General features: G+C 42.1%; 1 protein-coding gene across 2 annotated transcripts; it reads right to left on the reverse strand.

The window, feature by feature from the left end:
- Positions 1-22,850, reverse strand: LOC135098322 (fibrocystin-L-like). Of its 2 annotated transcripts, XM_064000625.1 has the most exons (8): positions 21,442-22,850; positions 20,363-20,526; positions 19,850-19,986; positions 17,831-18,003; positions 14,932-15,017; positions 2,152-2,245; positions 1,057-1,220; positions 1-564 (listed from the first exon to the last, which is right to left on the reverse strand). In XM_064000625.1, the coding sequence occupies exons 5-8, from the start codon at positions 14,964-14,966 to the stop codon at positions 333-335; spliced, it is 525 nt and encodes a 174-aa protein (XP_063856695.1). In that variant the 5' UTR covers positions 14,967-15,017; positions 17,831-18,003; positions 19,850-19,986; positions 20,363-20,526; positions 21,442-22,850; the 3' UTR covers positions 1-332. The 2 variants fall into 2 exon arrangements, with proteins under 2 accessions (XP_063856695.1, XP_063856696.1); XM_064000626.1 differs by lacking the exon at positions 14,932-15,017.
- Positions 22,851-25,493: the final 2,643 nt, after the last annotated feature.

Consider the following 25,493-nt stretch of genomic DNA (forward strand, 5'->3'; position numbering starts at 1 on the left):
GAAGGAGGCGGAGGCATACCCAGGCAAGCGGCTCCCGCAACTCACAACTTAGCTACACATTAATTTCTCACAAAATAAAACAAAATACAGCATATGTGTATAGAGTATTTTCAACTTAGAATTACTTGAACTATCATACCTAAAGTGTGTACCTAAACTTGCAGGACACCCTGTAAAAACTAAGAAAAACACAACAATCTAATGCTAAAACACAGGGCATTACAAGCTTAATTCCTATACAGTTATTTCCAGTAGTCAGGATAAAGTCAGGTTACACTGGTTTAGGTAACATAAGGTAAGACTAGATTCACATGCATACACGTGCAGGCACACTATATGTACACACCAGCATATGTGAGGAACTGGTACAGCCTGTCCTGGGAGTCCACGTACCTTCCTATCTTGGTCACTTCAGACGCTCCTCTTCCGGTAATGCAGACAGTGACATTCATGGGGCCGACCAGCTTAGCCTTGGAGCGACAAGTAACCTTCTCCCTTGTCAGTGTGTCACAGAGCTCCAGGTTGTCGTCCACTATATCACAGGGGACGCCTCCAACAAAGGCCCTGTTATGAGAGTTAAGGATGTGAGGTAAGGCTACAGCTTGAGATGTGCATTCCCCAATATCCCAGTGCCTTTTCTTTATTAACAGGCTGTACAGTGTTTGGAGCTCCCCTGATTGAAGTGGTAATTTAAAAGGCTTTAGTGGATGTCATCAGGGTTTTCAAGGGCATTTTCATGATTCAAGTAATGGTTTAATAAGGTTAGTAATAGTTTAACAGACTTTAATGGATGTTACCAGGGTTTTCAAGGGTGTTTTTATGATCAAGTAATGGTTTAATAATGCTAGTGACAGTTTAACAAGTTTCAGTGGATGTTGTCAGGGTTTGCAAGGATGTTTCTGTGATTCAAGTAATGGTTTAAAAGGGTTAATGATACTTTAACAGGTTTTAGCAGATGTTGTTATGGTTTGCAAGGGTGTTTTCATGATTCCAGTAACAGATTAAGGAAGGACAGTGATTAAAACTAAACTAAAAACTCCACAACACAACACATACTTGGTAAAAACATTCCCACTCTTAGCTTCACTGGAGACAAGATCAGTGTGATCAAGCTTGCAGTGTTTGCTGTTGTGGAAACTGCCATGAAGATCCAAAAGAGAGCCTGGCAATGACCAAAGAAGAGCTACTGTCTCAATAGTAGGTGACCTTGCCCAGCCATACTAAGGAGAGAGTGACACAGGAGGATGAGATGAGGAGATGAGATGAGGCATGAGAGAAACATGTAGAACTGGGAGAGAAAGGGAGGAGGAGATGTGTATGAGTGCAATACATGCTGTGGGTGTAAGGGGATGACCTCTAATGAATGGAAGAAGGGAATAGAGTGCTAGAGAGAGAGAGAGAGAGAGAGAGAGAGAGAGAGAGAGAGAGAGAGAGAGAGAGAGAGAGAGAGAGAGAGAGAGAGAGAGAGAGAGAGAGAGAGAGAGAGAGAGAGAGAGAGAGAGAGAGAGAATGAGAGCATGCAAGAACAGAAATAAATGGAGAGAAGAATAGTGAAAGAGATGAGAGAATGAGTTAGTTCATGCAAATATGAGAAAACATGCATAGACAAAAATAAATGAAGGTCAGAATGATGAGAGAGAGAAGGATGAGAGGAGGAAGAGAAGAGGTAAGTGGGGAGACGAATGCTGAGAGAGAAAGAGATGAGAGAAGGAGAGAGTTGGTGTACAAATCTGGCTGTTGTAGCTGCCCAAGCTGAATAAAAAGATACAAGTTAATGGTATTTTCAAAGGACACATACCACTTAAAGTTCAAAGAAGGGATGGATGCAGATTAATTCATGTTTTACTATTTTTATTTTAGCTTAGTGAAATGAAATTACTATGGCTTATTTGAATGAAGGAAAAATGTCTCTGGAAGGGCTTGTGTCAGTGAGGAAATGGTTCACACACACACACACACACACACACACACACACACGGACTTAATCACTTTATATAGCTAAAATATACATGTGACACAAATGTACAGGTAATGATTCTCTCTCTCTCTCTCTCTCTCTCTCTCTCTCTCTCTCTCTCTCTCTCTCTCTCTCTCTCTCTCTCTCTCTCTCTCTCTCTCTCTCTCTCTCTCTCTCTCTCTCTCCCAACCTACCAATACAGAGTGTGAGGAGTCTGGCACACACACCCCATCCACACACACAACAATGCTGTACACTTGGGGAGCCTTGGAGTCTGCACTGCACTGCCTGAGGTAAAAGAGAACAAGAATGACAGAAAAAATACTGGTTCATATTTACTGCAGTTCATTGCCATACACAGAAGTACAGTACAGATCAGCCTGGTTAGTGAGTGAATGTAGGTGGGTGCTGTTCATGGATATAATACTTGATATCTTGTTGTGGAGTCTCCTTATGCATTGTTGCCTGTTTATCAGCTTCTGTGCGTATCTTTATTTATAATCTCTCTCTCTCTCTCTCTCTCTCTCTCTCTCTCTCTCTCTCTCTCTCTCTCTCTCTGTCTGTCTGTCTTAAAAACTCCAGTCAACTCCCAGTGCCTTCCCAAACTTCCCACTGCCTCCCCAAACTCCCCACTGAATTCCCAAACTCTCCACTGGCTTGTCAAATCCACCATTGCCTTCCCAAACTCCCTACTGCTTTCCAAGGAGGACGCAGTAGACACCTTCCGAAACGATAATTACTCCCAGTGAGGTGTGCAGCACTGTTCAGGGGGTGCTGTGAACTTATCATTAAACCCAGCTGTGACCTTACTGAATGTTTCCCTTTGTGTCTAACAACACAAGGGGGCAGTCACAACTCTCTTCCTCCACACAAAACTACAAGCACCTAATAACACACACACCCTTCACTCAAAAATTTCAAAATCATAATGGCGACTCCTACACCAGCCTCGGAGTCCCCATCTGGGGATGGCACCATAAATGTCCCCAGGTCGGGCTGCCTTTCTGTTGATGACCCTAAGTGTCTTGACACCCCCCCCCCCCTCAACTTTTTCTTCATTAACTTCTGCAACATTCGCGGTCTAAGATCTAATTTTCAATCTGTAGAACACCACCTCTCCTCTTCTAAACCTCATCTTCTTTTCCTCACTGAAACTCAAGTGTCTGAGGCAACTGACAGTAGCCCCTTTTCTGTTCCCTCCTACTTTCTCTATCCTCATTTTCGATCCAAAGCTGGATGCTGCATTTATGTGCGCAATGACTTAACCTGCTCTCGTGCCCACGCTCTTGAATCTTCAGAGTTTTCCACCATCTGGCTACGACTACAGAGTCACTCTCGTACTAGATTTATCTGTGCTGTATACCTCTCACCTAACTCCTCTGACTATAAGAAATTCTTTGACTACTTAACTTCCAAAGTGGAGCACATTCTGACCATCTTCCCTATTGCAGAGATCTCCATTCTTGGAGACTTCAGTGTTCACCACCAGCTTTGGCTTTCCTCTTCCTTCACTGACCATCCTGGTGAACTAGCCTACAACTTTGCTATCCTCCATAACCTAGAGCAATTGGTGCAACAACCTACTCGTATTCCTGACCATCTTGGAGATACGCCCAACATTCTTGACCTTTTCCTGACCTCTAATCCTTCTGCTTATGCTGTCACCCTTTCTTCTCCGTTGGGTTCCTCCGATCACAATCTCATATCTTTATCTTGTCCTATCACTCCAATCCCTCCTTAGGATCCCCCTAAGCGAAGGTGCCTCTGGCATTTTGCCACTGCTAGTTGGGGGGACCTGAGGAAGTATTTTGCTGATTTTCCTTGGAATGACTACTGCTTCCATGTCAGAGACCTGTCTTTGTGTGCTGAGTGCCTAACAGACGTGATAGTGTCTGGCATGGAGGCGTACATTCCTCACTCTTTTTCTCGTCCTAAACCTTCTAAACCTTGGTTTAACACAGTTTGTTCTCGTGCTATACATGATAGAGAGGTAGCCCACAAAAGGTAGTTAAGCCTTCCATCACCAGAATCTCATGCACTTTATATTTCTGCCCGGAACCATGCCAAGTCTGTTCTCCAACTAGCCAAAAACTCCTTCAATAACAGAAAATGTCAAAACCTTTCAAGATCTAACTCCCCTCGTGATTTCTGGCATCTAGCCATAAATATCTCCAATAACTTTGCTTCTTCTTCTTTCCCTCCTCTATTTCAACCAGATGGCACCACTGCTATCACATCTATTTCTAAAGCTGAACTCTTCACTCATACCTTTGCTAAAAACTCTACCTTGGACGATTCTGGGCTTGTTCCTCCCTCTCCTCCACCCTCTGACTACTTCATGCCACATATTAAAATTCTTCACAATGATGTTTTCCATGCCCTCGCTGGCCTAAACCCTCGGAAGACTTATGGACCTGATAGGGTCCCTCCTATTGTTCTCCGAAATTGTGCCTCCGTGCTTGCACCTTGCCTAGTCAAACTCTTTCAGCTGTCTGTCAACATCTACCTTTCCTTCTTGCTGGAAGTTTGCCAACATTCAACCTGTTCCTAAAAAGGGTGACCGTTCTAATCCCTCAAACTACCGTCCTATTGCTTTAATTTCCTGCTTATCTAAAGTTTTTGAATCTATCCTCAACAGAAAGATTCTTAAACATCTATCACTTCACAACCTTCTATCTGATCGCCAGTATGGGTTCCGTCAAGGCCGCTCTACTGGTGATCCTCTGGCTTTCCTTACTGAGTCTTGGTCATCCTCTTTTAGAGATTTTGGTGAAACTTTTGCTGTTGCCTTGGACATATCAAAAGCTTTTGATAGAGTCTGGCACAAAGCTTTGATTTCCAAACTACCCTCCTACGGTTTCTATCCTTCTCTTTGTAACTTCATCTCAAGTTTCCTTTCTGACCGTTCTATTGCTGCTGTGGTAGACGGTCACTGTTCTTCTCCTAAATCTATTAACAGTGGTGTTCCTCAGGGTTCTGTCCTGTCATCCACTCTCTTCTTATTATTCATTAATGATCTTCTAAACCAAACTTCTTGTCCTATCCACTCCTACGCTGATGATACCACCCTGCACTTTTCCACGTCTTTTCATAGACAAGAAGAAAAATAATAAATACTGATTTAGTGGTGATGGTGGTGGTGGTGGTAGTAACAGTGATAATAGCAGGGGTAGTAGTAGTAGTAGTAGTAGTAGTAGTAGTAGTAGTAGTAGTTGCTGTGTTACTACCTACTACTAGAAGCAGCAGCAGTAGTAGTAGTAGTAGTAGTAGTAGTAGTAGTAGTAGTAGTAGTAGTAGTAGTAGTAGTAGTAGTAGTAGGCTTGGTAGGGGTAAGACGTGTGGGTGTGTGGCTCCGTGATTAAGGTGTATTTTTAAGGTTAAAATTTTGTGAAATTTTGTGACAAAAGACACAGAGATGAGTGAAGTGGAAAGGGTGGGCCCAGTGTAATATCAGTGTCAATACTCGTATAAATCACGTGAAAAATATTGATTTATCATATTCTGAAATCATTGGTTGTTGTGAGCGTCACGGAGCGACCGTTGAAAGGGTCGAACAAGGTCGGAAGGGTTATCAGGTGATAAATCGCGTAGGGCAAACTCCGAGCAGCCCGCGCGGCTGCCCATCCACTCTCCGTCGGGGATACAGGTGCCACCTACTCCATATATTTCTATATAAATCTTACTATATATTATAGACTGATATCTCTGTTATAATACTAGGTATAAATCTTTCTGTTTAATTTTATTGGAGCCATGCACACCACGTGAGTACCCAAAATTACAGATCTTCATTAAATTTTCAGTATTAATATACTATCACTCTAACTGTTGTAACGGTACTCCTAAGACGGCTGTTGCCACTACTACTGCCGCTAAACATTGTAGGGAATACTGAGTAAAGTGCCTGTAATACATATCTAAGTCCCATATTTACCATAAATGTTTCTCTCTCTCTCTCTCTCTCTCTCTCTCTCTCTCTCTCTCTCTCTCTCTCTCTCTCTCTCTCTCTCTCTCTCTCTCTCTCTCTCTCTCTCTCTCTCTCTCTCTCCTTCCCTCATCTCTCTATCTCTTCCTTCCTTCCCTTCTCTCTCCCTATCTCTCTCGCCCCCCTCCCTCACACTTCTCTCTCTCTCTCTCTCTCTCTCTCTCTCTCTCTCTCTCTTTCTCTCTCTCTCTCTCTCTCTCTCTCTCTCTCTCTCTCTCTCTCTCTCTCTCTCTCTCTCTGTTGTCACTTTGTCACTTTCCCTTCCCCTATTTCCCCTCCCTCCTACCCCTCCCTCTCCCCCGGCTTCCCTTCTCTCTCCCTCCTCCCTCCTACCTCTTCCCCTACCCTTCCTCCTTCCCTCCTTCACTTCTCTCTCTCTCTCTCTCTCTCTCTCTCTCTCTCTCTCTCTCTCTCTCTCTCTCTCTCTCTCTCTCTCTCTCTCTCTCTCTCTCTCTTTCTCTCTCTCTCTCTCTCTCTCTTTCTCTCTCTCTCTCTCTCTCTCTCTCTCTCTCTCTCTCTCTCTCTCTCTCTGTTGTCACTTTCCCTTCCACTATTCCCCTTCCCTCCTACCCCTCCCTTTACCCTCCCTCTCCCCCTACTTCCCTTCTCTCTCCCTCCTCCCTCCTGCCTCTTCCCCTCCCCTCCCTCCTTCACTTCTCTCTCTCTCTCTCTCTCTCTCTCTCTCTCTCTCTCTCTCTCTCTCTCTCTCTCTCTCTCTCTCTCTCTCTCTCTCTCTCTCTCTCTCTCTCTCTCTCTCTCCCTCTCTCTCTAATAATGTCATGTTATTAATACAATGTCTAACCCACCTGCACAAAGAAGATGTTGTCAGTGTACAAAAGAGGAACACAGATGTGTTAATTGTCAATGTGTGAGACAAAACAAAAAGTGTATAAATTGTAGAAAGGGAGATGGATGCCAAAACCCCTTGGGACGTGACCACCAAGGCAGTGAGAGGGAGGAGGAGCCAGGGGACAGCCAGGAATCCCAGCAGGATGAGGAACAAGAGCGAACGATGGAGACAGAGATGGGAGGGGAGGCTGCCCTGCCATCAACACCGTCACAACAAGCCCCATCGCTACCGCAACACAATGTGTACGCCGCGAGACATACAAACGGGAGGAGAAACTTAGACTGGAAAGGACTAACAGAAGAAGAAACAACCATGTGGGTGAACAACACTTACACAGAATTAGTTGGGTGGTCGACATGTCATCTGTTCGATCCACCAAAGTGTGCAGCCACCAACAAAATTGTACAAGAGATGGTCATCCTCCTCAACAATTACTTACAAGAGTCACCCCTCGCACCGTATGCGATGAAATTATTCTTCACACTGCCAAAACTCTTCTTTCAAAAGACACATAGAAATGCGAAGGTGGCGGAAAACATGAAAGCCGTCGCAAGAAGAGTGGGTCTATGGCAGAACAACCAACTGGATGAGCTCCTGGAGGAAGCCCGAGCCATCCAGAAGAGGCTGCCAAGGCCATCAGGAAACCAACAAGGGCAGGAAGACAAAGCCCGTAATTTCGCTGGCAATATGCGGCAAGGACAGGTGTCCAGGGCTCTGCGGGCACTTAATGAACAGCAGTCAGGTGGAGTGTTGCCCCTCACCAGGGAAACCATCCACCTGCTGAAGGAAAAACATCCTCCCCCCAGTGACGAGGAGGGCCTCAGGATGCAGGGGCCTTTCCGCAAGCCCAATGATGTCATCTACGAGGTGATAACTGGAGAGATGATCTGGAAGAAGTCTCTCCAGACACATGGCAGTGCTGGTCCCTCAGGACTAGACGCTAGAGGGTGGCGTCGCCTGTTGAGCGGCGCACTCTGTGGCAGCGCCGCTAACGATTTATGCGGCGCCCTGGCAGCACTGGCGAGGAAGCTTGCCACCACAAATTGTCACCACATCGAGGCTCTCACAGCATGCCGATTAATTCCGCTGGACAAAAAGCCGGGATGCAGACCAATTGGCATCGGCGAGGTGATAAGACGCATCGTGGGTAAATGCGTCATGACGGTGGTCAAGGACGACGTAAGGAGGGCAGCGGGGAACCTGCAAGTATGTGCAGGACAGCAGGCAGGAGGGGAAGCCGCCATCCACGCTATGAGGGAAATGTTCAGTGAAGACAATTGTGAAGCGGTGTTATTAGTGGACGCCAAAAACGCTTTCAACACTATTAACAGAAAAACAATGCTTCACAACATTCGAGTAAAATGTCCCTCTCTGGCACAATATGTAGAAAACACATATAGTGACCCCTCGGATTTGTACATATGTAGTAATAGTGGTAATAGTGTTAAGGTGTTAAAGTCCATGGAAGGGACAACACAAGGTGACCCAGTGGCCATGGCGATGTACGCCCTCGGACTTTCAGTGCTGCAACAAGTTATCTCATATGAGAAAACGAGTGTGAAGCAAGTGGCGTACGCGGATGACCTGTCAGGGGCCGGCAAAATAACAGACTTGAAAAAATGGTGGGGCTTAGTGAACGACAATGGTCCCATCATAGGGTACACACCCAATGCCGCTAAGTCCGTCCTTATTGTAAAGCCTGAACACTATGACAGTGCAGTGGATAGCTTCAGTGGCAGTGGAGTTATAATAACAAAGGATGGACAACGGCATCTGGGTGCTGTCATCGGAACAGAGGAGTTCAAGAAGGAGTACATAGGAGAAAAGGTGAAGGAGTGGATACATGAGGTGGAAGTCCTATCTGACATGGCCAGGACTGAGCCTCATGCAGCCTACTCTGCCTACACCCACGGCTTGCAGCATCGATGGAGATTCGCCATGCGCACCATCCCAGGCATCAGCCCTCTCCTTGCACCACTGGAGGTCTCGATAAGGAACACCTTCCTCCCAGCGTTACTGAGATACCACACCATCGGAGATGGGGAAAGGGCGCTGCTCGAACTTCAACCAAGACTGGGCGGGATGGGAATCACCTCCCCTGAGAAGTTGGCGACTGTAGAGAACCTCAACTCCCTCAAGCTCACCAGGTCCCTCACAGAGAAGATCATTGCTCAGGACGCACATGGTGAAATAGCCCAAAGTGCAGTCACTGAGCAAGGACGAATTATATCTAGAGATAGGCAACAACATCAACGAAACTGTCTCGAAGACCTGATAAACATCCTGCCTGCAACCACAGTGAGAAAAATCCTCACTGCACAGGAAACGGGAGCCTCTAACTGGCTAACGTCACTGCCCATCAGAGCGAAGGGCTTCAGCCTCAACAAACAAGAATTTGTCGACGCCATTGCTCTGAGGTACGGCTGGCCGATGGAAGGACTCCCCAGTACTTGTGTGTGTGGCTCCCCCAATGACGTCAACCACACCATGACGTGCAAAAAGGGGGGATTCGTATGTATCAGGCACGATGAGGTGAGAGATCTGACCGCCAGCATGCTCAGGGAGGTGTGCCACGATGTCTCCACTGAACCGACCCTCCTGCCGCTAGACGGCGAGCACCTGCGCTACAGAACAGCCAACACCACCAACGAGGCTCGAGTCGATGTCAGTGCACGAGGGTTCTGGACAAGGGGACAGAAAGCATTCATGGACATACGGATCTTTGACCCGATGGCCGCCTGTCACCACGAACTCTCCCTGGAGGCCGCCCACCGCAAGAATGAGCAGGAGAAGATCCGAGCGTATGGGGAGAGAATCCAACACGTTGACCAGGGCAGCTTCACACCTCTGGTCTTCACCACATCTGGCGGGATGGGCTCCAAGGCTCAGTGCTTCTACTCAAGACTAGCCGACCTAATGGCAGAAAAGAAGCACCAGCCAAGGAGCCATGTCGTCGCATGGATGAGGTGCCGCCTCTCATTCTCCCTCCTCAGATCTGCCCTCCTGTGTCTCAGGGGGACAAGGCATTCCACTCCCATACCTGCAGACTTAGGAGGCCTCGACTGCGAGGCTACAGTGGTGGAGAGTGGCATAAGAGTAGATAGAGTAGAGGTAGAATGATTTTATAGTTAACAACTAATGTTTATATTATAGAGTATTAGATATGGTTGGATGCCACAGTCATTAGCGGGAGCTGGGGCTAATGACCTCCAAGTAATGGAGCCCCTAACTGACACATCAATAAACATGGGGTGGAGGTATTAGTAGTAGTAGTAAAAAAAAAAAAAAAAAAAAAGTAGTAGTAGTAGTAGTAGTAGTAGTAGTAGTAGTAGTAGTAGTAGTGGTGATGGTGGTGGTGGTGGTGGTGGTGGTGGTGGTGTTGGTAGTGGTGATGGCGGCAGTAATAGTAGTAGTAGTAGTAGTAGTAGTAGTAGTAGTAGTAGTAGTAGTAGTAGTAGTAGTAGTAGTAGTAGTAGTAGTAGTAGCAGTAGTAGTAGTAGTAGTAGTAGTAGTAGTAGCAGTAGTGGTGGTGGTGGTGGTGGTAATAGTAGTAGTAGTAGTAGTAGTAGTAGTAGTAGTAGTAGTAGTAGTAGTAGTAGTAGTAGTAGTAGTAGCAGTAGTACTAGTGGTGGTGGTGGTAGTAGTAGTAGTAGTAGTAGTAGTAGTAGTAGTAGTAGTAGTATGACTCATGACATTTCCTTTACCATACCTAGGGCCAGTAGAGACAGGAAATGTGCATTTACCTAGCTATGTTTTACAGGAAAAGAGATATGCTCATGCTGTCCTGTCTCCATATCTATAAGCATCCAGCTTAATTTTAAATTCATGAATATTTGTTGCTTGTACCACTGTTTCATCTAAGTTGTTTCATATTTCTATGCTTCTGTTTGGGAAACCATATTTCTTGATATCTCTTCTACTTGTTTTCCTCAATTTCAGTCCATGTCCTCATGTATCTCTTAAGTCCCACACAAATAAGTCTTCTTTGTCAACTTGATCCTTACCTATTAAAGCTCTGTATATAGCAATCAGGTTCCCTCTTTCTCTTCTCTCTTGTAATGATGGAAGCTTCAATCTCCTTAATCTTTCTTCATAGGTTAAATCTCTCAAACTTGGTACCAATTTGGTTGCAGCTCTTTGGATCCTTTCAATTTTCCTTATTTCCTTTTTATTATGGGGTGACCAAACAATTGTGGCATATTCCAGGTTTGGTTGAATCACATATTCCATCAACTTTCTCATTATCTCTTCATCCATGTATGCAAATGCCCCTTTCATCTTTTTTAATAACTCATAGGTTTCCCAAACTATTTTGTTTACATGTTTTTCAGGTGATAAATTATCACTTATTGTAATTCTCAAATCTTTTTCTTGTTTGGTTTTCTTAATTTCCACTTCTCCCATGGTGTACGAACTTGTCAATCTTCTTTTGCTTTTTTTCCTAATTCCATCACCTTGCATTTCTTTGCATTGAATTCCATTTCCCATTTCTTACTCCATTTATATATCTTATTTAGATCTTTCTGTAATATTTCACAATCCATATTGTTTTCCACTCTTTTCAATAATTTTGTATCGTCTGCAAACAGACTTATATAACTGTCAACCTCATTCACTATATTGAACATACACCAGAAATATTACAGGGGCTAAGACCCTGTGGTACTCCACTTGTAACTCTACACCATTCTGATTGTTCTCCCTTTATTACTGTTCTCATTTCTCTGTCCCTCAAGTCTGTAATCCAATTCAGTGTGTTGCCCTGCAAACCCCTTATATTTTAAATTTTCTATAGCAGTCTCTGGTGTGGTACCTTATCAAATGTTTTTTTTAGGCCCATCCCTCTCTCTCTTGAATTATATCAATCGCTTTACCATAAAAGCTCACTAAATTCATGACACAAGACCTTCCGCTTCTGAAACAAAATTGAGTGTCAGTCAATGTTTGTGTTTCTTCTAAATATTTCATCCATCTGTTTTTAACTATTCTTTCCACTATTTTTTGCCACCACACTTGTTAAGAACATTGGTCTGTAATTCAATGGATCTTCTTTATTACCTCTTTTAAAAATGGGCACAATATTGGCTCTCTTCCAGTCTAGAGGGATTTTTCCTTCCTTAAAAGAACATACTATGGTATTGTGTATACTCGTACTCCCTGCTGGTTGTTCACAACATTCCTTAAGTATCCAGTTGGACACTCCATTTGGTCATTGAGCCTTACTTACATCCAAAACTTTCATAATGTTCTTAATTTCACTTACGTCCACCTGTATCTCTCTCATCACATTGTTTCTGTGCCATGCTCTTTCTCCTTCAAATTTGCTTTCTTTGGTGAATACTGACTGGAAGCACTTGTTCATTAATTCCGCTTGTAACCGTGTATCTTCATATGTAACGTCATCTTCCCATTCACACATCTGAAGAATAACTTTGGCTCATCTTTGCACTTGTTAACTATATCTTTCTCATTCCTTTCTTCATCTCTCAGGATTCTGATATATTCGTTTCTTACCTCCTCGAATTCTTTCCATTTCTCACTTCCTCCTTTTTTCTCCATCTATTCCATCCTCTTGTGTCCATGCATTCATCTTTGGGGGTACATAAGCCACTGCAAAATCTCTTCTTCCTTCTCCCTTCCTTTCTGTTTGAATTATAATTACTTCCGCCATTCCTTCTCCCACTTCAACATCTTCTGTGTGTGTATGTGTGTGTGTGTGTGTGTGTGTGTGTGTGTGTGTGTGTGTGTGTGTGTGTGTGTGTGTGTGTGTGTGTGTATTTACCTAGTTGTATTTACCTAGTTGTATAATACAGGGTCCGAGCCAAAGCTCAATTAGTCCTGTCTCCATAACCGAATTTGTCCAATTTCTCTTTAAACATGTGCACACTCTTTGCCGCAACTACCTCTTCTTTTAAGTTATTCCATATTTCAACCGTTCGATGCGGAAAGCTGTATTTCTTAATATCTCCCAAACAATGACTCTTCTTTAATTTCTTCATATGTCCCCTTGTACGTCTATCTCCTTCCTCCACTTTTACAACTAGGTCATCTCTGTCTATCTTCTCCATGCCATTTACTAATTTGAACATTGTTATCAGGTCTCCTCTTTCCCTTCTTTCTTGCAGTGTTGGTAATCCAATTTCTTCCAGTCTTTCCTTGTAACTTAGGTCTTCCAATTCAGGTATCATTTTCGTAGCTGTTCTTTGTATTCTTTCCAATTTCCTTATATCTTTATTTTTGTGTGGAGACCATACCACTGCTGCGTATTCCAGTTTGGGACGTATCATGTGTGTTATGATTTTCTTCATCATTTCTTTGTCTAGGTAATTAAATGCCACCCTGATATTTGCTAGCAAATTATATGTAGAGCCAAATATTCCATTGATGTGTTTTTCTGGTGATAGCATGTCTTGAATTATTACTCCCAAGTCTTTTTCTTCTTTGCTCTTTGGTATTGTGATACCTCCCATCTTATACTCCCATGAAGGTCTCCTTTTACTTCTTCCCACCTCCATTACATGGCACTTCTTTATATTGAATTCTAATTTCCATCATTTACTCCATTCATAAATTCTATCAATATCCCTCTGTAGTTCCTCACAATCCTCTTGGTTCTTTATTACTTTCATCAATTTTGCATCATCTGCAAACATATTAATGTAGCAATTTAAACCCACCGTCATATCATTTATATAGACCTGAAACATTATAGGTGCCAACACAGACCCTTGTGGTACTCCGCTTGTTACTTCACACCAACTTGATTTATTATCTCTGATTACTGTACTCATTTCCCTACCTTGGAGATAATCCTTCATCCACTTAAGTATTTTTCCTTTTAGCCCTCCTCGATGTTCCAGTCTCCATATGAGTCTTTTATGTGGAACTGTATCAAAAGCTTTTTTCAGATCTAAATAGACAGCATCAACCCAACCATCTCTCTCTTGTAGTTTATCTATTACTCTTGTATAAAAGCTCAGTAAGTTTGTTATGCAAGATCTCTCTTTCCTGAAACCGAATTGTTTTTCTGTTATTATATTTTCTTGTTCAAGATATTGCACCCATCTGTTTTTAATGACTATTTCACAGAGTTTACTTACAATACTCGTGAGTGAGACTGGTCTGTAATTCAGTGGTTCCATTTTATTACCTCCTTTGTATAACAGTACTATATTTGCTCTCTTCCATTCCTTTGGTACTTTTCCTTCCTTTAAAGAACTGTTAATTATCTCCCATATTGGTTCTTCCAATTCCTCTCTACATTCTTTCAATATCCATCCATTTACTTCGTCTGGCCCCATCGCCTTCCTAGTATCTAGCTCTTCCAGTAGTCTTTTAATTTCTTTTCTTTCCACTTGTATGTTTTCTATTCCTTTCTGTTGTTCCTCATCTCCCAGTGATGCAAAGGCAATTTCTCTTGTAAATACAGACTTAAAGCTTTTATTCAGTATCTCAGCCATCTCTTGTGTGGTTTCATAAATTTCTCCATTTTCCTTCAGCTTTGTAATAGTATCTCTATGCTTTATTTTTCCATTTACATATCTATAGAAAAGTTTGGGTTCTTCTTTACACTTTCCAATTACATCTCTTTCAAAATTTCTTTCTTCTTCTCTTCTTATTTTAACATAATCATTTCTAGCTGTCCTGTATTCTTCTCTATTTATCTCATTCCATTGTTTCCTCATTTTTTTTCCATGCCCTCTCCTTTTTCTTTTTTGCCTCTGCACACTTTGCATTAAACCACACTTTCTTATTTTCTTTTACCTTATATCTTGGCACATATCTTTCAACACCTTCTCTAAACTTGCTTAAAAACACTTCATATTTTTTCTGCACCTTCATACCTCTTAATAAATTATTCCAATCAAGCTCTCCGTAGAATTTCTTTAACCCTGTAAAGTCTGCCTTAGCATAATTTTTTCTCTCATTTTTATATTCCTCATTGAATTTTGGCACTTCTTCTTTGATCTCTATCTCCATCTTCACATGATCAAGAGTGTGTGTGTGTGTGTGTGTGTGTGTGTGAGAGAGAGAGAGAGAGAGAGAGAGAGAGAGAGAGAGAGAGAGAGAGAGAGAGAGAGAGAGAGAGAGAGAGATGACAGGCCACTAAGGCACAATATGCACAATGCACACACTGACCTGACCCTCTGATGTGCAAGGTCATGCCGCCCCATCACTCAGCACACTCGGGCTTCTGCCAGTAATGGATGCCCCCAAGGCTGTCCCTGAGAGGTCATAACAGGCCACATAAGAGGTGACATATAAGAAGTCATACAATTATGAACAAATTTACAAGTTTATAGTAAAAATTTTCAGATGTTTTTAAGTGTGTGTGTGTGTGTGTGTGTGTGTGTGTGTGTGTGTGTGTGTGTGTGTGTGTGTGTGTGTGTGTGTGTGTGTGTGTGTGTGTGTGTGTGTGTGTGTTTCCAGATTTCTGCAGTACTTTGCAGGAAACTGTTCTTCTTAATATCCTCCTACACACACCCTTCTTCTTCATCTTCTCATGCCCTCTCGTGCTTCTAAAGTCTCTCACCACCAAATTACTCTGGTCCAATTTTTCACAGTCTGACAAAATCCAATATAAGGCCATCAGATCACCTCTCTCTCTTCTCTCTTCCAAGGGTGGGTAGGTTTAGTTTTAGTCTCTCTTCATATGATAAGTCTGATAGGGTCAGAGGCAACTTTGTCACTGCTCATTGTATTCTTTCTAATTTCTTTATGTCCCTTTTAGTGCTGGGAGACCACATCGCTGCTGCATATTTCAAACTAGGTCTTATCATTGTCAGTTACATCCCTAATCATCTCTTCATCCAGGTAGTTGAATGTTGTTCTTATGTTTCTCACCAGATTATATGTTTCCCCTGTCTTTCTTCTTACATGTACCTCTGAGGACAACTTATCGGTGACAGTAATTCCAGGGTCTTTCTCTTCACTCTTCACTTTTATTTCCTCATTACCCAATTTATAACTGAAGACTGGCATCACACAAACTATGCCCAAACTTCAGCACTCCTCATCTTTTTATGTTAAACTCCATTTTCCAAGTGTCACTCCAATCCCAAATCACATTCAGATCTCCCTGTAGAGCTTCACAATCCTGTCCTCTCCACTTTTCCCATCAATTTTGCATCATCAGCAAACAGACTCATGTAACTATTCACCCCTTCCATCACATCACTCACACAGGTAGCAAACATGACTGGTGGTAGTACTGAACCCTGCAGAACACCACTAATTACCTCTCTCCATGATGACTTTTTATCTTTGACCACTGTTCTCATTTCCCTTCCTCTCAGAAAGTCACTGATCCAATGTAGGAGTGCTCCTCTCAGCCCACCAGACATTTCACATTTCCACAACAGTCTGCTGTGGGGCACCTTATCAAAATAAACACAATCTGCCTATCCCTCTCTTTCTTGTACCATATCTATGACTGGATTAGAAGCATCTTAAATTTGTTATACATGACCTTCCTTTCCTAAATCTGAATTGTCTGTCTGTTAATATTTCTCTCTTTTCCAGATATTCACTCCATCTTTGCTTCACTATTCTTTGGCACAATTTTGCCACTACACTTGTTAATGATGCTGGTCTATAATTAAATGGTTCTTCTTTGCTTCCACTCTTATATATGGGGACTATACCTGCTTTTTTTCCAATGTTGGGCACCACTCCTTCCCTTAATGAAGTTATGATGAGTTTGTAAATCATGTGTGCAGGTTGATCTCTGCATTCCTTCACCACCCAATCAGACACTCCATCAGGTCCCTGTGCCTTCCTCACATCCAAGTCTTCCATCATTATTCTTACCTCATCCACTGTTACCTCAATCTCACTCACTCTTCTACTCTCACATCTGCTGTCACCAGTCTACCAAATGTTCCCTCTCCAATGAAGACACTGAAAGAAGTCATTCAAAACCTCTGCAATTTGTGCTTCTTCTTCAACATGTTTACCATTTATTTTCAGTTTGTTGAACCCATTCTTATTCTTCATTTTACCATTCTATAGAACATCCTTGGTTCATCCTTACATATGTCTATAATGTCTTTTCATGAATTCTTTATTTCTTCCCTCCTTAGAGTATTCATTTCTCTCCCTTTTATATGCTGACTCCACTCACACTCACTTACATACTGCTCATCTACCCTCCCTCCCTCCTCCTCCCTTTCTTCCATCTCTCCCATAACTCCTCTGCTTTTTCTTCCTTCTCCCTTGCCTCCATATCTCCACTTACCTCTTTCTCTTCTCTCTCCCTAACCCAGCCACTCTCTCTCTCTCTCTCTCTCTCTCTCTCTCTCTCTCTCTCTCTCTCTCTCTCTCTCTCTCTCCCACACACACACACACACACACACACACACACTTTTTTTCCATCTGGTTTCTTCTGCAACATGAAAACCACATCCTTCTGATATTAGTACTTAATTCTCCTCAGAGCCGCCGCCACCACCACCACCACCACCACCACCACCACTGCCACAACCACTATCATTATTTTCACCTTTATCTTTACTCAGGTGGTGTTGTTGTGGTCTCCAGGGGCATTTTCATGAGTGACAATGCAAGGATTTTGCAAGAGAAAAAGAAAATGCCCCATGAGAATTTTGGTGATCATCTGTATGGCCTTTGAAAATGTTTTTTTAATGAGAAAGCAAAGCATTAAGAATACAAACAAGATAGAATTAAGCTAACACAGGAAGCTGGTAAGTTAGTTTGTTGTATACTAAATGCAAGGTCTTGTTTCTGGAAAGTTGTGCTTCAGGTTCAAACCAGTGACTGTCAAGATTAACATGTGTTCCTCACAAAACTTTCCCTACAGTGCAGTATACTATAATAGACACAAACACATACAAAAATAAATATTACTACTACTACTTTTCTCCTGTAAGAGGGCCACTGGCCAGGGGCAACAAAAATTTTGAATAAAAAAAGAAAAAAAAGCCCCAGTTTTACTACTACTCCAGTAGTAGTAAAACTATATAGACTACAGACAAATGAGTAGTAAATACAACATCAAATCAATCCTTTAGGACCAAACCTAGGCATGTTAATACATCACTGCAATTCTGTCTGCTGCTGATCCCGTCATACAGAATCCATTAGCTATTTGTGGTGGGTTCCCACGGCAGAGGCTTCACGCAGCAGCAGCACCACCACACGAGTAGCAGGCACACGCACCACACTCAGCCAGGAATGCACTTTCCAAGGCAACTGTGGATAATGAATAAAGAAAAAATAATAATTAGCCTTGAATTGATTTTCCAGAGCACCTGTGAACAGAGAAGAAATGAAAAGAATAGTAAATACTTCACAATAGTAAATGTGGCTACATTTCAACATATTTTTTACCTGGCTGGTCTCACAAGAGAGAACCCCTTCAGGGCCAGTTCAGGGTCAGCTCACCAGCACTATCAAAAAGACACCAAAGTCTGTACATGCTTATCTAACTGCCTGGCAAGTGTGCCATCAGCCCAAGATAAATAATAAATCTGACTAGCAGCACAGCGTATATGTCACCAGCAAGAATCAAACAGATGTACACCTGAGAAATTGGACAAACTGTACCTAAAACCATCAACAGAATTAGATTCAGGCACACTGTTAGCAAGAAAATTCCAGATTTTCATCACTCTGAGAAAAATGTGTGTCTGGCATCACAACAACTATAAGGAATGCTGACAGAAGTGGCTCAGATGAACAGGTCTGCTGCATTAACTGTATGTACGGCCTCTAGTGCTGACAGCAGTGGCCGAGGTGTACAAGTCTGTTGCATTAATTTGTATGGATGGCCTCTAGTGCTGACAGTAGTGGCTGAGGTGTACAAGTCTGTTGCATTAATTTGTATGGATGGCCTCTAGTGCTGACAGCAGTGGCCGAGGTGTACAAGTCTGTTGCATTAATTGTATGGATGGCCTCTAGTGCTGACAGAAGTGGCTGAGATGAACAAGTCTGTTGCATTAATTGTATGGATGGCCTCTAGTGCTGACAGTAGTGGCTGAGGTGTACAAGTCTGTTGCATTAATTTGTATGGATGGCCTCTAGTGCTGACAGTAGTGGCTGAGATGAGCAGGTCTGTTGTATTAATTGTATGGATGGCCTCTAGTGCTGACACAAGGGGGCTGAGGTGAACAGTGATTGGGGAGAGTCCATGAAAGTCTCCAAGAATGGAGATCTCTGCAAAAGGGAAGAGGGTCAGAATGTGCTCCACTTTGGAAGTTAAGCAGTCAAAGAATTTTTTTATAGTCAGAGGAGTTAGGTGAGAGATATACAGCACAGATAAATTTAGTTTGAGAGTGACTCTGTATTCGTAGCCAGATGGTGGAAAACTCGGAAGATTCAAGAGCGTGGGCACAAAAGCATGTTAAGTCATTGCACACATAAAGGCAACATCCAGCTTTGGATCGAAAATGAGGATAGAGAAAGTAGGAGGGAACAGAAAAGGGGCTACTGTCAGTTGTCTCAGACACCTGATTTTCAGGGAGGAAAAGAAGATGAGGTTTAGAAGAGGAGAGGTGGTGTTCTACAGATTGAAAATTAGATCTTAGACTGCGAATGTTGCAGAAGTTAATGAAGAGAACGTTGAGGGGGGTGTCAAGACACTTAAGGTCGTTAACAGAAAGGCAGTCCGACCTAGGCACATTTATGGTCCCCTCCCCAGACGGGGACTCGGAGGCTGGTGTAGGAGTCGCCATGATGATTTTGAAATTTTTGAGTGAAGGGTGTGTGTGTTTTTAGGTGCTTGTAGTTTTGTGTGGAGGAAGAGAGTTGTCTTTAGAGGGCAGGCTGTGACTGCCTCCTTGTGTTGTGAGACACAAAGGGAAACGTTCAGTGAGGTCACAGCTGGGTTTAATGATAAGTTCACAGCACACCCTGAATAGTGCTTTAGACCTCACTGGGAGTAATTATCGTTTTGGCAGGTGTCTACTGCCTCCTCCTATAACTAATATCAAGGTTTGTCACACTGTTTTCTTATGTAATACCAGTAACCAATTGCAGTCACATGAAAATCAATAAAATACATGGTTGGGTAAACATGTAATGCAATAATACTATATACCTGGGAATCTGAAGCAGTAGCTGAGGATCACTCCATTCAAATCACAAACAAGTTGGATTTTCAGAGGGAGTGATAGCTTTTCCAGTTAAAGTAGAGGGCCTCGTCCACTCTTCGGGCCTTGATGGCAATGTGGGTGCCTGTGCACACAAAAGAATGTATTGGATGATCATGATACACAGTAGCTACATATATCTACCATTAATATATATATATATATATATATATATATATATATATATATATATATATATATATATATATATATATATATATATATATATATATATATATATATATATATATATATATATATATATATATATATATATATATATATATATAGCATCCCTGCACTGGATATGCACACAATATACATAAGATATGAAAACTTTTTAATGCTTAACAAGAACTTGAGGCTGTGAGATACCTTTCACTCAAAGTAAACACCGATGAAGTGATAGATTATAACAATAGCAATAAATTTTAAACAAAATATATTATTGTTAATCTTACCATCAATGGTCCCAATAACTCTTAAGAAATTTTTGATCCTGAAGAACTGCTGTGCAGTTCTCCTTTGATCAAGGTGTGTTGAAGGCATCTTGATTTCCTGCACCGACTTATCACTCAACACAATGCACACACACTCGAAGACCCTGCTGACACTTGCGTAAGTCCTGAAAGCAGATTATAAGCCATTAGTTTTCATTTTATTTATTTTAAATAAGATACATCTTTCTGCTGTAAGCAAAAAAAAAAAAAAAAAAAAAAAAAAAAAAAAAAAAAAAATCAGCAACATAAATTCAATGATCCCTCTATATGTAGTGCACCGTTCAAGTACACCCAGGTGTACTTGATGGCACGTTTGGTAAGGTTAGCATCATCCCTCATCCCTCCTTATTAATTATACATTCACATATTTTGACACTAGGAACTAATCTTGACATATTCCTAACACTGGATTACAACTTTATAAACCGTGGCATGCAGTAGATTGACTTTTATGCCTTTTACCCTTGAAAGTCAGCCACACTTAAATATTATTCACCATACTGAACATCAGTTTATTCACCTACAAAAGTTATTAATGGGATATTGTGCAATTTGTAAAAAAAAAATAAAAAAATAGTAGTAATTGTTTAGAGTCCCCTCTTGTCCTTATTACACGTCTATCCTCTTCCATTCTTTTGCATATACCTCTTGATAAACCTGAAAATATAGTATAAGGTTGGGGGAGATGTGTCCCCATCCTTTAGGGGTGTTCCAGAAGTTATACTAACTTATATTAGTGTCCTTAAGGGTGGGTCTAGCCCCCGTGGTTACGTTAGATTAGGTAATGTTTCATATAAAAGTGTACGGTGACTAACCTAACCACTGTTAACCTCTGGGTGGCCTTCGCCCATCCCCTGAACCCCCTGAAGAACAGGGTCACTTCTTCCTTGCCTTAAAGTTATGTTTTGTGTACCTAAAGGTATATGCGAAGAATGTAAGAGAATAGACCAGTAATGAGGTCAGGGAAAGGGCTCCCTGACAATTTCCACAACAGCCAGCCCCTGTGCTGAATGAAGCATGCAACACCAGTATCATCTTACCTGCAGTGTCTCCAATGACGTTTTGGAAGGACCCACTGGCAACTGCCTAGGGAAGTGGTATTTGAGCATCAGCTCATCATCACTCAATGCCAAGGAATCAAGGCGATTCCAAAAGCGCCTTTCTCGCCTCAAGGCACGAACGTGGAAGTATGCAAAGAAAATATCCAATATATGCAGGAGAAGCGACGAAAACAATACTTAATCACAATACAAACTTATTGCTGCGAGGCGGAATGGGGAGCGCGCACGTGTGGGGCAAATCAGCCTCTTCCTTTTCATGCTTCGTTTTCAGTGTTCCATGCAAGATTTCACTTTATGCATCACAAAACCATACTTTCTTGGTGATAAAGCTTGTAAATAATAATAAAAAGAAAAGTTATTTTGTGCACATAAATATTTAAATAAGAGTTTTCGGGCGAGTTAACTTACACCACCTCAGGAGGTGGTGTAACTACCTTGCTACCATGGCAACACCAACCTCTTATGCGTTCGTGGATACCATTTGGCTGCCGGAGGTTGATAATAACCGTTTCGTGGATCTGGCCCCAGATGACTGGGAAGATCACTGCTGGGAGCAAACTTGGAAAGATGACCTTGGGCGAGTCCGGGCATTGAGAAGGGCTGGGTGGGGAGTGGTGGTGGCGATGAGGCTTGACCTCGAGTACTCGGATGGGAGAGGTGGGGGTGGCTCGGAGAAGGAACCAAGGGATACCCACAATTCAGGAAGAAGCATGAACGGCAACCAGCAAAGAGGAGCGGCGTGATGAGTAGGAATAGGCGGCGACAGGTGTGATGGCAGACAGGTGTGACTACGGGGATGAGTCAGGAGCGGAGAAGAGGCAGAAGCGGCAGGGAAGATAGCACGTGGAGAGTGTGGTAACCCACGATTTGAGCGTGGTAGGAAATGACAACGTCTCGCAACTTGCCTGCGATGGGATTATGATACTCTTGTCTCAGCATGTACTGGATTTTGAGAAAGTCGAGAGTTCGTGTCTTCGATCGCACAACACCGTTGCTACCACTGTTTCCGTAAATTTTGGCCACTTGTTGTCACCAGTGTTCCAGATGATGTTGACCACACTGTTTTGATGATGTACTTCTTACCGCTCCGTTGAAATGATGAATGTCTCTGTTGATGATGCTTGGTGTGGTGGTGGCTGCTCTGGAGGACCGCGTAGTAGCTTGATATTGTTGGTAGCGTGGAGGTCGTGGGTAGTGGTTTGATATTGTTGATTTGTGCGAGCAAAGGACATTCTATAAAAGTTCTAGATTTAATAATGGATAGAATGTACACACATGATATCGAGACACAATTGATTACAGACGTGACGATACCGATGTGCTCCTCTCTGAACTGATATGAACTGGACTGAATGTGAACTGATCAAGTCTGACTCTCTCTGAAGACTCTCGGAAGACTGACTCTTCGAAGACTGACGATCTAGCTACGCGTACATGAAGAATGTACATGGGATGAAGAAATGGCCAATGAGATGCTTGGAAATGGGATGAAGGAACCAATGACGGCAGTCGTTATTTTGACTAATGACCAGGGAGGACGACAGGAACAGGCGATGCAGGTGCTTTCTCTAAGGACTGGCAGAAATGTAGGGAAGGAAGATGTGGTATTATTCCCTTGAGAGGGAGAGAGGGAGAAGAAAGGTTAAAAATAAATCATTCTGGTTGGCCATGTGGGCAAACGTGGAATGAAATATATAAATGACGAATATATATCAAAATAATTGTTTTGATAGTGTGTGTGTGTGTGTGAGTGTGTGTGTGTGTGTGTGTGTGAGCACGGAAATCATCTACAGTTCTTTCTTTTCTTCACTTTATTTTTTGTAAAGTTTCACTTTCACATAAGGCATATTCAGGCTAAGACAAATAATTATATTTAGTACAATACAAAAAAATGAAAAACAATAAATAAATAAATAAATAAATAAATAAATAAATAAAGGATAAAAAAATAATAAAGGACACAATAAAAAAAGGAGAAAAAACAAAGAACCGACATATATATAATGGTAGGTCACATTGTTTACAAAAAAAAAAAAAAAAACATAATAAAAAGCAGTAAAGACAATGTATGGAGCAACCTTTCCTTCTTGCTGGAAGTTTGCCTACATTCAACCTGTTCCTAAAAAGGGTGACCGTTCTAATCCCTCAAACTACCGTCCTATTGCTTTAATTTCCTGCCTATCTAAAGTTTTTTTTTTAACTATCCTCTACAGGAAGATTCTTAAACATCTATCACTTCACAACCTTCTATCTGATCGCCAGTATGGGTTCCATCAAGGCCGCTCTACTGGTGATCTTCTGGCTTTCCTTACTGAGTCTTGGTCATCCTCTTTTAGAGATTTTGGTGAAACTTTTGCTGTTGCCTTGGACATATCAAAAGCTTTTGATAGAGTCTGGCACAAAGCTTTGATTTCCAAACTACCTTCCTACGGTTTCTATCCTTTTCTCTGTAACTTCATCTTAAGTTTCCTTTCTGACCGTTCTATTGCTGCTGTGGTAGACGGTCACTGTTCTCCTAAATCTATTAACAGTGGTGTTCCTCAGGGTTCTGTCCTGTCACCCACTCTCTTCTTATTATTCAGTAATGATCTTGTAAACCAAACTTCTTGTCCTATCCAGTCCTACGCTGATGATACCACCCTGCACTTTTCCACGTCTTTTCATAGACGTCCAACCCTTCAGGAGGTAAACATTTCACGCAGGGAAACCACAGAACGCTTGACTTCTGATCTTTCTAATATTTCTGATTGGGGCAGAGCAAACTTGGTATTGTTCAATGCCTCAAAAACTCAATTCCTCCATCTATCAACTCGACACAACCTTCCAGACAACTATCCCCTCTTCTTCAATGACACTCAACTGTCCCCGTCTTCTACACTGAACATCCTCGGTCTGTCCTTTACTTATAATCTGAACTGGAAACTTCACATCTCATCTCTAGCTAAAACAGCTTCTATGAAGTTAGGTGTTCTGAAACGTCTCCGCCAGTTTTTCTCACCCCCCCCCCCGCTGCTAACTCTGTACAAGGGCCTTATCCGTCCATGTATGGAGTATGCTTCACATGTCTGGGGGGCTTCCACTCATACCGCTCTTCTAGACAGGGTAGAATCAACAGCTTTTCGTCTCATCAACTCATTTCCTCTAACTGACTGTCTTCAGCCTCTCTCTCACCACCGCAATGTTGCATCTTTAGGTGTCTTCTATCGCTATTTTCATGCTAACTGTTCTTCTGATCTTGCTAACTGCATGCCTCCCCTCCTCCCGCGGCCTCGCTGCACAAGACTTTCTTCTTTCTCTCACCCCTATTCTGTCCACCTCTCCAATGCAAGAGTTAACCAGTATTTTCAATCATTCATCCCTTTCTCTGGTAAACTCTGGAACTCCCTGCCTGCTTCTGTATTTCCACCTTCCTATGACTTAGATTCCTTCAAGAGGGAGGTTTCAAGACATCCTTCATTTTTTTGCTACCGGTTTGGAGCTTTTTCTGGGACTGGCATATCAGTGGGTTTTTTTTTTTTTTTTTTTGCCCTTGGCCAGGGTCTCCTACATAAAAAAAAATAAATAAATAAATAAATCAATGAATGTATGCATATACGTATCTATGTGTGTGTGTGTGTGTATGCATTTATATACATATGTATGTATCAGAAACATGCCGTCTAGGTAGGCAATAAAACAGTTCAGTAATCTAGGAAAATTATGAAAGTTGCTCTGATTATTATGTATACAGTGCATTTTTTTTTCTTTTTGGAGGTTAGGTAAGCAAAATTCGCCCCTCTCTTTCAATCTCAGTATGTAAGCTACAAATAGAGGTATTCCACGTGCTGCATACAGTTTTTCAACACCTTGTTTTTATGTGTTATAATGACAAAAGTAAATCTGACCAACTCAATCGCTTGGCATCTTTCGTGGAATGTGATTACGCCATTGTGTTTCGCTTATTTTTTATTTTTTTTTTATTAATTTTTTTTCAATTTTAGTCCATTTACATTTATATTGTAAATATAAAAGTAAATGCGCAAATAGGGAAG

Source organism: Scylla paramamosain, unplaced genomic scaffold (genome assembly GCF_035594125.1).
Source record: "Scylla paramamosain isolate STU-SP2022 unplaced genomic scaffold, ASM3559412v1 Contig55, whole genome shotgun sequence".
Lineage (NCBI taxonomy): Eukaryota > Metazoa > Arthropoda > Malacostraca > Decapoda > Portunidae > Scylla > Scylla paramamosain.

Bases quoted from the DNA above. Each gene is read 5' to 3' on its own strand.
- LOC135098322 (XM_064000625.1), bottom strand. From the start codon at position 14,966: ATGGGGCGGCATGACCTTGCACATCAGAGGGTCAG. The intron at 2,246-14,931 runs GTCAGTGTGTGC...CTTTTACCTCAG, and splicing joins CTTGCACATCAGAGGGTCAG to GCAGTGCAGTGCAGACTCCA. The intron at 1,221-2,151 runs GTAGGTTGGGAG...CTCTCTCCTTAG, and splicing joins ACTCCTCACACTCTGTATTG to TATGGCTGGGCAAGGTCACC.